This window comes from Pteronotus mesoamericanus, unplaced genomic scaffold (assembly GCF_021234165.1).
Source record: "Pteronotus mesoamericanus isolate MK-2021 breed Mesoamerican mustached bat unplaced genomic scaffold, CSHL_Meso_final contig_78, whole genome shotgun sequence".
Lineage (NCBI taxonomy): Eukaryota > Metazoa > Chordata > Mammalia > Chiroptera > Mormoopidae > Pteronotus > Pteronotus mesoamericanus.
Window position 1 is genome coordinate 20,327,274 of NW_026555258.1, and position 13,406 is coordinate 20,340,679.

The following is a 13,406-nucleotide window of genomic DNA, read 5'->3' on the forward strand; positions in this document are numbered from 1 at the left end:
CAGTTCCCTCCCTGGCACAGGTGTTCTCGATGCTTCCTATACATTGGAATCACCTGGTCAACTTTGACACGTCCCCATCAGCCAGGCTATACTTCAGGCTAAGGGACAGTCTCTGAGGGAGGGACCCAGGCACCTGTGGTTTTGAAAGCCCCCAGGTAATTCCCGTGTGGAGCCCAGGCAAGAACCACCATCCTACCTTGTATGTGCCTCTTTGTCTCCGTCTGAAACAACTGTTTTCTTCAATGGGTTTTGACTTGTTAGCTGGACAGCAGGTAGAGAATCGCAGAATGTGGTTGTTTCAACCCTTGCATCCATACCCCAGCCACTGACCAGTCACCCCGTTAGTTAGCCTCCCAGTCGTTGGAGGCGCAGCCCTGAGGCTGCTGGGGTTGGGAGGGTGGTCCTGGAGACCCGCACAGTTCAGCTGTGCTGCGCGCACCGGATGGTCGCCGAGCACATGGCAGAGAGGGTAGCCGACGCCCGACTGGTGGTGAGCCCCCTGGCCGAGGGATCAGGAGGCCTCCCGAGGCCTGGCCACAGCTTGCCTCTGACCCTGCTCTGAGGCCTCCTGGCCTTCCCCGTTCTGGGCCTTCTCTTTCTCATTTGAAAACAAGAAGGTTCGAGTAGATAGTGGGGGTTTTTTTTTCAGACTTTTTTGGGCTCTGATTTTCAGCCGCTGCCCCTGATATAACCTGACAAAAAGAAGAGAAGGAAGTGGTCTTTCTGGGGATGAAACAGAGCAGGGCAGGTGGGGTCAGTGCCTGCTGATCACCGCCGCCCATCCTGATAGCCCCCAAGGCCCTAGATCCCCAGGGTTCTAGAGAACATAACTGGCCCCTTGTATCTCTCAGCTGGATATGCAACCTCGAGTCCCTGATTTCAAACCACCTGCAAGACCATTCTACTGGGGTCAAGCCTCTGCCTCTATGTCTAGGTTCAGTTCTCAGCATCTGAGGAAGGGGCTCTGGGGTCCCGTTGAACTGCCGTGCCTCACGCCCGCCCACGCATCCACCCCAGGGTGGGAGGAGGTTGCAGAGCTCCTGCACGGGTTAGCTTTGGGCCTTCAGGCTTGTCCTATTTCTAGCATCCTTGTGGCAGGTAGGATGCTCATAGTATTTGCTCCTTTCTCCACCTGTCAGCGTGTCTTACTTTTAATTCTCAGGGGTTCATGCGTTGTAGCATTTCTTTCCTTCGCCAAGGAAGTGATTGTTTTGTTTGTTTGCTTTTCCCTAATGAAATTACATTTCCCACTTAGCGTCTAGTGGAGATTATATACTGGGAACCAAAACAAGCTAAAAAAAAAAAAAAACAAACACAAAACCCTCCAAAAAAAAATAAATTAAAAACGAAACCCAAGTAAATATACCCTTCAGGAACAAATGAGCTAATAACCACTGTTTGCAGCTGTTGCATTGTTCTCCTCAGCCTGTGGGATCCAGGGTGAATAGGGTCGCTCTGGGAGCCGGGGAGGAGATGGCCCTCTGGACTGCAGAGGCGATACCAGAGAATAGCCCCTTGCAGAACGCTTCACCTTCCTGATGCAACGCAGCCGGGGGCGAATCTGGCCCAGAGCCTGGCCCTGTGTGCTGGCCCCCTCTGAACACTGGAACACAGCGCTGTGTCGACCCCAGAGTGGTGTCTCCCTCTCATTGGTGGAGAAGCAGTAAACCTTGCTTTCAAGCACACCACCCTAGCAACACAGCCTGATGATGGTGCCGTGTTTGTCTGAGGTTTTTCTGGCAGGCGCCAAGCTTGCCTGTTAAATAACACGTTATGTTTTACACCAGCCTTTACTGTGCATCCTTTTTACTAGAGTAGTTTTACCTAAGAATCCGACAAAAAAGGATTGTGCAGGAGGAGCCTGGAACCTTCTTGGCTTAGGGGAAACAATACAGGCTTTAGGATCAAGCAGACATTCATTCCAGGCCCAGCTCTGCCAGGGATTAGCTGGCTGACCCTGAGCGGGTTTCCTAACTTCTCTGTTAGGCAATCATTCCTTTATCTATATAAAATGAGGTGGTAACATTTATCGACCTCATAGCCCTGTTGCATGGATTAAATAACAACAGATGTGCAGTTCCCAGCACAGAGCCTTATATGGAATGAACATTCCAGAGTGGTAGCCAGCTCCCGGCTTCATTGTTGTTGGCAGTGGGACCCGTAGTGTCAGGTGCTCAGAAGTGGCTGGTGGCTCTCCCTCCAGCTGCAGAAAACTGGGCATCGGTGGGGCTGCCTGGTGCCATGGGCCACCCAGCAGTGCCAGGGCAGGTCTGGACTGGGCACTAAAATAACTGGGTTTGCCTCATTGGAAGGACCTCCTTTTTACCACCAAAATATGACATGACAACCGGGCTTCTGGAATATTACCTGCCTGCTTTTTTCATATTTGTGAGCTCTAACGTGATGAAGGAATGTTGCTTTGGTTTCTCCAGTTATATGTTCACTTAAGCATCTACTAACCAAAAAGAAAGAGCATTTGTGCAAGTTCCTAACAGAGTAGATAGGGCTTAGGATTAGTTGATGATGTTTAAATACAGGCATATCTCGTTTTATTGCACTTCATAGATGTTCCTTTTTGGGGGAGGGGGTGGGGGTTTTTTTGTTGTTGTTTTTCCTTACAAATTGAAGGCAAGACCCTCTACCAGCAAGAAGATGATGGCTCAGTTTATTGTGAGACATGCTTTATTATGGTGGTCAGGGACTGCACCCGCCATAGCTCCGAGGTGTGCCTGTCCATCAGTAATAATGCTGCTCTATGACCTGTTACATTATAATTTTTCTTTTCTTTCCTTTAGCTCTAAAACAAATCCTGAAGTCCATAATTACCAGGTAAGATACTGCTTTGAAAGGTTTTCATGTAATGCTTCTTAAAGTTTCTAAACTTTCCACACTGAGCAGTCATCATGTTTATTATCAGATTTTAAAGAGATAATAACAATGTTTTTTTGAGAACATAGTAAGAGGAGCATCTTTACCCTGACCCCTGTATCCTCTTGGTCATAGGAACTGCCTGTTTTTCTTGACCTTGTCAGCTGGCAAGCAGCAGGGACACCCAGCTTATGTTTAAGTTTCTGGGTGGTCAAACACAGCCTTTTGGGGCACTCATGTGAGGCTGCTTCTTGTCCAAGTGTGTCCTAGGCCCTTGAGGCGTGCCTCCAGGAGAGGATGCCTCGCCCACACCTTTGGGGGATGTTGCGTTCTTCATTTCCCTTTATGGCTCTTACGGAGCCCACGGGGGCGTCCGACGTACTGAGAAATCCTGTAAGACACTTTTTTTTTTTAAGCCAGTGTTTCCCAAGATCATTTGATTATTGGACACCTCCCCAGGAAAAAAACTAGCCTTCATCTCGCCCTCCCCCCCTTTTGTGTTGGTGGTACACCGTTCACATCGGCGCAGCAGTGGTTTCCAGAACCCACTTGGTAAAGCAGTGTGCTGGGCCTGTTCCCTGCAGCGGAAGTGTAGATGGGTTTCCGTGGCTGGCGTTCTGCTCTTTCCCATGGTGGCCAGCAGGGCCCGCAGCCCCCTGCCTGCGCACCCGCTGCTCTCGCTGGCCGTTCAGCCTTCTACAGCCTGGCTGCGACTTCCTTTTCTCCCTGCATTTCTCGCTGCTGCTCATCATACAGCACATGTTCCGCTCTCAGAGAATTACATCACTGTTGCCCCATAAGTTCTTCCCCCCGTTCCTTTGCCACTCGACCATCTGGAAGTCCTGTGCCTCCTGTCTGTGTAGAGCCTATCTCAGAAGCCACCTCATCCCCAGATCCTCTCGATTGGAAGTCACCAGCACCAGGGGTTCTGAGCCCTGCTCACTATCTGGCAAGCTTCAAAGCAATACCCAGTGCTTGGGCCGCACCCTGGGCTGATTGAGTCAGGAGCTCTGGGGGTGGGATCTGGGTACGAGAGGGCTTCCGAGCTCCTGAGGTGGTTCTCATGAGCAGCCAGGTCGGGGGACCGTGGGTCAGTGAGGTATCCCTCACTTCCTAGGTTGTCGTTTGTGTTTAGAGGCAGCATCCACGTCTGATGACCTCCTTAAACTTGGGATCAACTTTCTTGTCCTGGTCGGTGTGGATGTCTTAAGGGACACGACTCTTCCTGGTTTCTGTGCCCTATCACCAATCTGGTTTTGAATGTCACAAGTAACAAAGTTACTTTATAATGAGTTCCCCTTGGAGCCTTATTCTAACTAGTCTCATTCTTGACCTTCCATGACAGTGGATATTGATTCCTGAGGTGGGGGTGGGATCCTACGTACATTATCTCTAGGAGGTCTCCAAATTAGGTTTCAGAAGAAATGGGTGATAGCGCTTTCTGGACGTGAAATCATATTCCCAATGGGCAGAAATGGACATGACGTCCAAGTTTTAGGGATCCACACCTGAAAGGTGCTTGCGCCCACCAGGGGACCGGCCAGGTTTCCTGATCTCCTTGCCTTCTTTAGGTTCTTGAATCTTCTTACTTGGACTGGGTTTTTGTTTGTTTTTGAGGGATATTCAGGTGCAGGAGTGGCCGGAATGCAGTGGGGGAAGGGAAGAGTTGTCTGAGGGCGACTACTGTTTGAAGGACGGGAAAAAATAAGTGAAGCAAAGCAGCCCCAGCTCAGGGCTGCCCCTGGCCTCCTGCGCCTGGCCTCACGGGTGAGCGCCCTCTGCTCAGAGCGAACCAGCAGAACCGGAAGGCGATCGGTGGTGGAAATCAGATCTACAGAACCTCTTCCCCACATGTTGTTGTTCTCCACGTCTTTGGCAACCACCGGTCCTCTGCACCTTGCCAGTTTTTGAGGTTCTGTGTTGTTCTCTCAAGGTTGGAGAGTCAGTTGACCAGGAAGGGGATGTTCTGAGAAGCGTGACCTGATAAGCATGTGGGTGCTGAGAAAGGGTTTCAGGAGGATGGGATGGGATGGCAGCATTTATCTTACTCTGAGCTCAGCAAGGTGAGCCAGCTGCAGCGGATGGATTGCTGTGCTCCCGACGAGGACGCGGTTGGCTTCTGGGGAAGGACAGTTCTTCCTTGTTCGGGACCATCGCTAGAGTCACTGGATGTTTAGCTTCCCTCTTCTCTGTCCAGTAGTTAAAGGGAACCCCCCAGTCCTTGTGACAAGCGAAAGTGCATGTATATATTTCTAGTTGTCCTCAAGGGGACAGAACTGGCCTGACTGAGAACCATGTGGGTTAACATTAAAAAATATTCCTGGACAGCTTTACAGTATAAATTGCCAAAGGACACCAAGGAAGGTTCTGGAGTATCCTTCTTCTAGATCGTTGTGGATGAAGGACCCACCCTCTCTCCCGTGAATCCGATCTGGTTGTGTCTGAAGACAGAGAACAGGAGGTCCATTTCTAGTGTCAGTTTTTCTCTTTTGCTGAAGCCTTAAGTGGTGGAGCCTCACTTGGAGCCACAACAGTTGGGCTTTGGGCAAATCATCTATACTTTCTGGGTTTCTGGATCCCCTGAGGGAAGGAAACATGAAGAGACTGCATCTGGCAGATTCTAAAGCCCTGGTCAGCTCTCCGATTCTGCTGCCGAGGGCTTTTCTCCTGCAGCGTGTCCTTCCGGGGGCTGCAGACTTAGCTTGTTGACAGGATCTTGGAAAGAGAGAGGCCTCTGGAATACAGAATAGGCAGGAGGGCATCTCAGGTCCATGAAGATTGAACGAGCAGAATTGCTGAGAATTTTCCATAACAGAGAGCAGCCTTCTGCTTATTAACCAAAGCAGCAGGAAAGGGAAATGGAGGGGAAGAAATAATTAAAAGAGTGATGGTGGCAAGGCTGTAGCGGCTTAAATGTCAGGAGGGCCTAATTTGCCAGGTAGAAAGTTTAGCTTGGAGAAGCCCCGAGGCGTGTGGCTACGTCTGGGACCGCTGCCCTCTGCAGGCCAGTGGAGGATAGGCACCCGCCGCCCAGCCAGCCCCAGCTGTCTTCCCCCTGGGTCATTTAGGGAGTCGCCAGTCTGGATCTATTTTCTCATCCTAAAATGGACACATTTCTTCCTTTCCTTTTATCAAGATAAATCAGCGCTCTGCATGATTTGGGGGGCAGGGAGCATTTTAGATCAGATTTTGGGAAATTATTTTTTGTTCAAACAAGGGAGAAAGATCGCGTGCTGCCACAGCCCTGGGGGGCCCCTGTCCAGGCCTCATCTGGGTGCGTGCAGACGTGACTGTTACCCGTGGTCGTCATCATTTTCAGCAATGACAAAAATTGTTTCTGAGCACTGCCCACTGCTCTCCCTGTCTTCCTGGCACTTTCCATCTATTCCCTTGGGAGAGGTGATTATATTGCCTGTCCTGGGCACTCTGGGGGGCAGGGGAGGGACCCTTTCAATAGCTGATGCATTCACCTTTCTTCTAGGGCAACTTCCCAGCCCCCAGCCTTTGTCTGGGGGAAAGGAGATCGTCCTGGGAAAGAAACGTCCCACCCCCCCTCCGGCCCCTGCCAGGGCTTAGTTATAGCCTTCCCATTCACAGCCCCTCAGGTGCATGCCAGTAAAAGAGAAAGTGAATGAAGACCATTGAAATCAGAAGGTCATGGAATAACCACGTCTGGTGTTTTATTTCTAGCCTCAGTATCATCCCAATATCCACCCCAGCCAGCCCCGGTGGCACCCTCACTCTCCAAACGTAAGGTAAGTGCTTGGGCTCCCAGAGCCGGCCATTCACGAGTTCTTTTCTCCGGGAAAGTTCAGATTCTACTTAGTCATGAATTTAAGGTCTGCGTCAGCAGCTGCTGTTAAGGCCACCTCGTCACAGCAGAGATTAATTCTGCGCAACGCAGAAGAAGCCAGCGGAGAGTCTGGATCTGCTAAAGATAGGCTTTATGACATCAACGTGAATAGGGTGGTTGTTTTTTTTTTAAGTCATTCATCCTCAGATATTTTTATATTAGAAATGTTACTTAAAATTTCTAAGTCACCTGCTCCTGTCCTGAGAATTCATTTACTTAGAATGTCACTAAAGCTTGGGGATTTTTGTTGGGGGTTCTTAAACAGGATTTTTTTCAGGGATGGGGTGAAGGTTTGCTTTTTGTGGTAATGAATCTTTTTTTTTCTAAACCCAAGGGTCAGTAAAGGGCCAGATAGTCAATATTTTGGCTTCGTGGTCTTTGTTACAGCCACTTACCTCTGCCACTGGAGCGTGAAAGCAGCCACAGACAATAGGAAGTGAATGAGTGTGGCTGTGTCCCAATAAACTTTTTTACGGAAGTGGATGGTGAGTGGGCTGTTTGCTCACCTCTGCCCTGACCTACCACAGCCCTTCCTAAGTAAACCAGCACCTGCCCTGTGTGTGTAGTTAGGCCTGAGTGTGTTTTAATGCTAGCTCTGTAAAGGCTGACGTTCCTTTCAAGATCAGCTTTCACTGGTGTTTATGTGTGAAGCTCTTTTAGAAACATAGTTGGTGAATTCCATTTGCATAGTCATTTCTCGATGAGGCAGCCTTGCTCTTTGTGAAAGCACAGAGGACGGAGAAATGGAAATAAATCCGGTTGGAGCGAGGCAAACGGGAGCATTGGTTCTTGACAGCTCCGACCACGTTTGTGGGGGATCCTGTAGAACAGTGCCGATTCAGCAGAAACACTTGATGTAACTTTCAAAAGGGAGTTAAACTAGAGGAGTAAATGAGTCGCAATGTTTCTGTATTGCAAAGGCAGTTTATTTTCCAGACGTGAGAAACAGAAGAGATTTATAGAAATGCTATTTTTAATAACCTTGTTTTGACAGTTTTATACTTCTCACGGCCTAATTTATCATATTAGTTTCCTTCTGAGGCACGACCTCGCCCAGCATTTCACAACAAGAATTCCGAGGAAGGCCGGGACAGGGCTCCTCTCAGGGGGCCCGCCGGCCTGGCAGCAGTAACATCAGTCACCTGAGGGCTTGTGAAGGCAGAGTCTTAGGTCCACCCAGACCTGGATCCAAACCTCGGGGGGTGGGGGTCCAGCATTCTCCGTTTTATCAGGCTCGCCCGAGTTAGAGAAGCGCTAAGATGCCTGTCCCAGAAAAGAGACTTCATGGGTCCCACACTTGGGTAAATGCTGCAGAAGACACTCACAGGGTGCCTTGGTGTCAACAGCCGTGAGCCTCCCCTAGCAAAGGCACCTTTTCCCCTCGACCCGGCTTTCTCCAGACGGACCTTGCAGGGTGAATGCCCAGCCACAGACAGAGCTTTTTTCTATGTGGAAGTTGGTAGATGACCCACATCTGAATGTCTAAAGCGCAGCAGGCAGTCCATTCGTTTCAGTGTGCAAGCCGTTCCCACTCAGGCCGTGCACGGTTTGCCCTGCCCGGTGCCTTTGTGCTCATGTTGTTTCACTCACATTTCTGAATGTTCTTCCATTCCCCCACTAACCATTCACTCTGCAAACGAAACAGGCCATCCGTTCAGGATGACAGGCCGCCTTGGATAGCGCCGGCCAGTGGAGATGACAGCCATTTCGATTATGTCCAGAACCAGAACCAGAAGAACTTAGGAGGAGTGCAGAGTGTGATGTGTCCAGATAAGCTCATGACCACGCTGTGAGCGACCGAGCACCTCACTTCCATTCACCACCCCAGTTTCATTCCATTCCATGAAAAGTGTCTCGGCCTCACGCGGATGTGTTTGTAAAAGCATGTCTAAGGAATAGTTTGGAAAGGCGTTTTCTGTGTCCGTGTAAATATTGGGAAACAATCAAAATAGCTAGCCATAACTTACTGTTGACTGCATTCTCAATAAAATGAAGGTAGGTAAAGGCTCAGGAATCACTTCGATATTCTGATTTTAAAATTGGAGTAAAAGTCTATGTTTGTTGTATTTCTATGTATCTGATATTTCTTTGTTATTTAATGAATGGGACCAGATAAAACCAGAGAAGCGTGGGAAGATAGCTCTGCAGAAAGCACCAGTAATGCGGTGAGGATGGCAGTAGCCAGGGCCCCACCCCTGCCATCGTGTGATCTCAGACAAGCCCTGTCCCCTTCCTTGGCCACATTTTCCTCCTCTGAAAAGACCGGGTTGGACGAATGGATCGGCAAGGTCCTTTCCAACTCTAAAATTCTGCAATTCGTTAAAATTTAACATTTTTAGGCTATTGGTAGGAAAACTGCAATACCCCCTGTATAACAGAGGTTACCCCATCCAGAAGCTAAATAAATCGTGTTACCTTGTTAGGTGTTATGTAATGCAGGGAGGCTTTGAATTTCAGATCTTGAGACAGTTTAGCCACTTTGAATTTTAGAGATTTGACTAATCATAAATTGCATAGCATCCATTTTGATAGGAGTTGCTGCTCAAGTACAAGAATAATTAAGGATAAATTTGTAACGTCTTAATGATTGGTGCGGCTAACTCGCATGATTTCAGAAGACATGATTATGGATATACACTGTCGGCATTTGTAGGATTTGAGGGTTGGTTTTCACCCTAGACTTCACTCTTTTAAAAAACAACACGCAATCAGAGATGCATATGGCTTAAGTTAAAGCATACAAGGTTTTACAAAGTTGTGCCAAAGCATTCTGTAGACTAGGGTAGCATGAGTGTTGCACAGTCTTGTTGTAGAACCGGAAATTAATATGTTGTCCTTTAGGATAGAAGTCATACCAAAATATTTATTTCCCCCCATTTCAAGTTACGAGTCAAACACTGTTTCTCTTAATAGATAGGCCTGAGATACTCTTTGTTAGTATTTTTCTGAAATCACATCCCGTGCCATTTTTATGTATGTAATTGTATTTTGGCCCATTTCAAGCCTTTTAAAAAAATGTATTGACATCTCTTGAGATATTTTATTGCTAAAATCTGATCTTTTTTGGGTACCCCCAAATCAATCCAGAAGGAGGGAGTCAGCTGCCCTGCCCCCGCTCAGTGGAATCTGTATCACGTATAAACTCCCCAAAGAGATTTGTTTACAGTTATAACCCATTTCAGCAGATGTCCTGATGCTCACTGTATGTGCTGTGTACATATACATGTGTTCTGAAGCTTTTAATCTTATTGATACGTTTTTACAAATATGTTTCCAAGGAATAAAGATTATTCTTGCTTGTTTTGGCTCCATCTTCATTTTGTGGCTGCGCAGAAGTGTCATTTGTGGATGACGCAGGTGACGTCTCAGTGAGCGTTCGGGAGTCTGTTAGGTGGCAATGGAGCAAGCTCATGCTAGAATGAGGCTGCTCTTGGGAGAGTGGCTCTTGTAGGCAGTGGCTAAGGCATTTCTTCCTCTGGAGCTGCTCTGGTGAAGGTTCTAACACCTGGTCAAAGGTGGCAGCTGGATTTCTTCTGTCACCGCTCTCTAATGAGGGTGGACGTTCGCAGCTGCCGTTCCTGACAGAATGACTTCCTCCCCTGGCTCTGTGGCCTCCTGCGGATTGTGCATGTAATGCCATCTAATAAATTCCTTGTGCCTAAAGCGACTTGAGCGGATTCCGTTGTCTGCACCCAAGAAAGTCTAACCAGTTTGCATACTCGTGGCCTCCTAATTGTTGAATCATGGGTACACTGTTTGTTCCTCAACATCAGGGACCTCTGTCTGCTACATTTGACAGCGGTGATGACTGACTCACAGCTTCTGGAAACTCTAATCCCTCGGCTTCTATGATACCTTATTCTCTAGCCCTTTGACTTTTTCTTCGCTGTTTAGAACAGCCTCTTCGCCTGTCATCCTACGAATCGTTGCTCTTTCCAGGAGCCCTTCCTCTGCCCGCTGCTTTTCTCACTTCACCGTCCACTTGGGTCTTCTCATCTGTCGTGATTTTGCAAAGCTGCTGACTCTGGAGCCATTATCTCTTTCAGACTCCTATGCATTTCAGACTGACTTTCAACTTGTATATTCCATGTACACCTCAAATTGCACATGTCAAAAATTAAAAACTTCTCTTTTACCCAAAGAGGGGGAAAACTGCACCCGGATTCTCTTTTTTCTACCCATGGCAAGAATTTATACATCATCGACATCCCCTGTCCCTGTTGCCACCCATACCCAGGCAAGCCCCACGTCTGCTCAATGCCCCCTCCATCGTACTTGGCTTAGCCCGTCCTCTCTCCTTGCCCCTGACCTCGAAGCAGCATCTTTTCCCTGGCCGAGAGGTGTTCCTCCTGCTCTCCCTGACTCCAGCCTCTCCTGACAAGCTCCTTCTCCTCCCAGCCACCGGACTGATCTTTCTGAAGCACCATCTGATTGAGTCACTTCGTCGCTTGACACCTGCCAGGGTTCCCCATCCCCCATGGGATGAAGTCCAAGCCCTTCTCTGTGGAATTCCCCTGCTCTCTGCTTCTGTCTCGTCGCCCTCGCTAGCATATTTTCTCATTTCTCACCCTCCTGTTTAAACTCCTACAGCACCACACTGCTTGTGGTTCCTGCCATTCACCACACCCTGCTGTCACTCCCATCTGTGCCTTCCAAATACTCTTCCTTCTGCTGAGGATGCTGTTACTCCCCTCCCCTTTGCCCAGCTTCTGCTCATCACTTAAGTTTCCACTCAGCCTCAGTCTTCTCCGAGGCGCTCCGCCCGCCCCACCTCTGCAAGCTGGGTTAGTTTCTGCGCTCCGCTCCACTGTCCGCCAGCTCCTGTCTCTATCAGTGGTGTGCTCTCTACTTCGTATTAAAACTGCCTCTTGTCTTCATCTCACCCTGGAGCCTGTATGCTCTCAAGTATGAGCTTTGCGCTGTATCTGCCTTTGTTCCCCAGTGCCTGATGGATAACAGGTACTCGGTGAACGTCCATCTGTTCAGCAAGTGAATTATTCCACATTCATTCTAAAGGAAATGTCTAACCACATTACAGGCAGTTAACATGTCATCTCTGAGCTGGTCCTAAGATACCGGAGGAACCGTATCTGGAGCACTGCATTTTGAGTAGGATGTTGACCACCACATACGTTCTGGCTTCAGCTGCATCATTTGAATATCATTCCATGTGTCTGTGGTGTTCTCATTTGAGGCATTGGTATAATGTTGAGTGTCACTACCTGGCAGAGGACACCCCAGCCTTGGGATACCGGGAACCCAGGCAGATTGACATTGATCCACGGAAATACATGGGGGCTGATCACTACATGTGTGCTTCACAATCTGCATAAGACACTTCGCCTGATCCTTTGACTGCTCTGTGAGGTGGGTGGATCCCTTTCACACGTGGTTAGCTCAGGCTCTGGGTTTCACTGGACAGGTTGCACGTGGTCACATGGCCAGTAGGTGGTCAGTCAGAGTTCGGACTCCAAAGCCTGTGTCCTCCACCTCCGCTGTAGCGCCTCTGACCAGTAATCATCCTGCCATTTGGGACCCTGTTCATCCCCATCTCCGTGAGACTATTAGATGACGGTGATGAGTTCACGACACTGAAATCTAGCTACTAACTGGAAAGCCACCCACCACGACCAGCAGTTTAGTCCATGCCCCCTATACACCATTGGCCTATAACCTTGTCCATCACTTTTGCCAGTGAGATAATAACCCTGTTACGCCCTCTCCCTGCCCAAGATGTCTAGGAACTTTACGCCCCAACACCCTCTCCCAGCAAGCAATCTGGTAACCCTGTGCATGCGGGTATTCGTTCAACAACAGTCCCCTTTTGCCAGGAGCAGAAATTGAGTATTTCCTTAATGAGCCACTCATTTGAGATGACCCACTGCTTCCTTCCGGAGGGCTCACAAACTAGTCATTTCTCCTGGAGTATTAACCTGCCACCAAAACCAAGCTCAGTATTCCATAACTAATGGAGTTCAATTTTTGCAATTTAGAAACTCAGATACTTCAATGGTCTTGCAGCATCCATTATTTTTCTGAGGCCCCTCAGAATATCTAACAGTGGACTGACTGACAGCGTTGTCAGATGGATGTAATTCATATGGACTAGAAGTCTTGAAATCCTGCCTTGGCCTTCAATACCTTCTTGCCTGTTTCCGTCCTTGGTCTGCCATTTCCACTGAAAATGGTTCTCATTAACAGTGAAGGCGAAAGAATAAGGACATTGCGCGCGTCCTTTGTTTCTCTTGCTGTTAATACTATCCCATCCTTCCAGGTCCATGACTCCAGCCTCCTGGGTCCTGCTCTGAACATAGCTGATGATAGATCGTTCTGGTTGCCCTTGACTTTCCAGCTTTTAATGGGCCTTTTAAGATCTGAGCTCATCAGAGAACTCCCTGAGCAGCTGTATTGATCCCTTTGGATCAATATTTCCCAAACTTAGCTCTACGTTAATTCCCTGAATCTTCCAAAAGTACTAGGTAAATACCCTAAATAGACCTAGGATGATCTGGCTTCTGCCATTTTGTTGCCAAAGGCAACAGACAAATGCCAAGACAAGGCAGCAGGGAAAAGAGAAAAAGCAAACTGCTGTTAAAAATAGGAGAGACCCTTTGATCATGAAAGGTGGCACATTTTAAGAAGTCCTAGGGGTATCTAAAAGGTGAAACAAACATGAAACTGACAT

At 48.4% G+C, this 13,406-nt stretch overlaps 1 protein-coding gene across 3 annotated transcripts in view; it reads left to right on the forward strand.

The window, feature by feature from the left end:
• The window catches only part of EPB41L4B (erythrocyte membrane protein band 4.1 like 4B), a 116,324-nt gene that overhangs the window by 56,770 nt on the left and 46,148 nt on the right, over positions 1-13,406 (forward strand). For 2 of the 3 annotated variants that reach the window (XM_054584554.1, XM_054584553.1), the window contains exons 14-15: positions 2,796-2,829; positions 6,559-6,623. In XM_054584554.1, the coding sequence (XP_054440529.1) occupies positions 2,796-2,829; positions 6,559-6,623 (99 nt within the window). Of the gene's footprint in view, positions 1-2,795; positions 2,830-6,558; positions 6,624-8,366; positions 9,995-13,406 lie in introns of those variants that run through there. The other variant, XM_054584552.1, reaches the window with a different exon arrangement.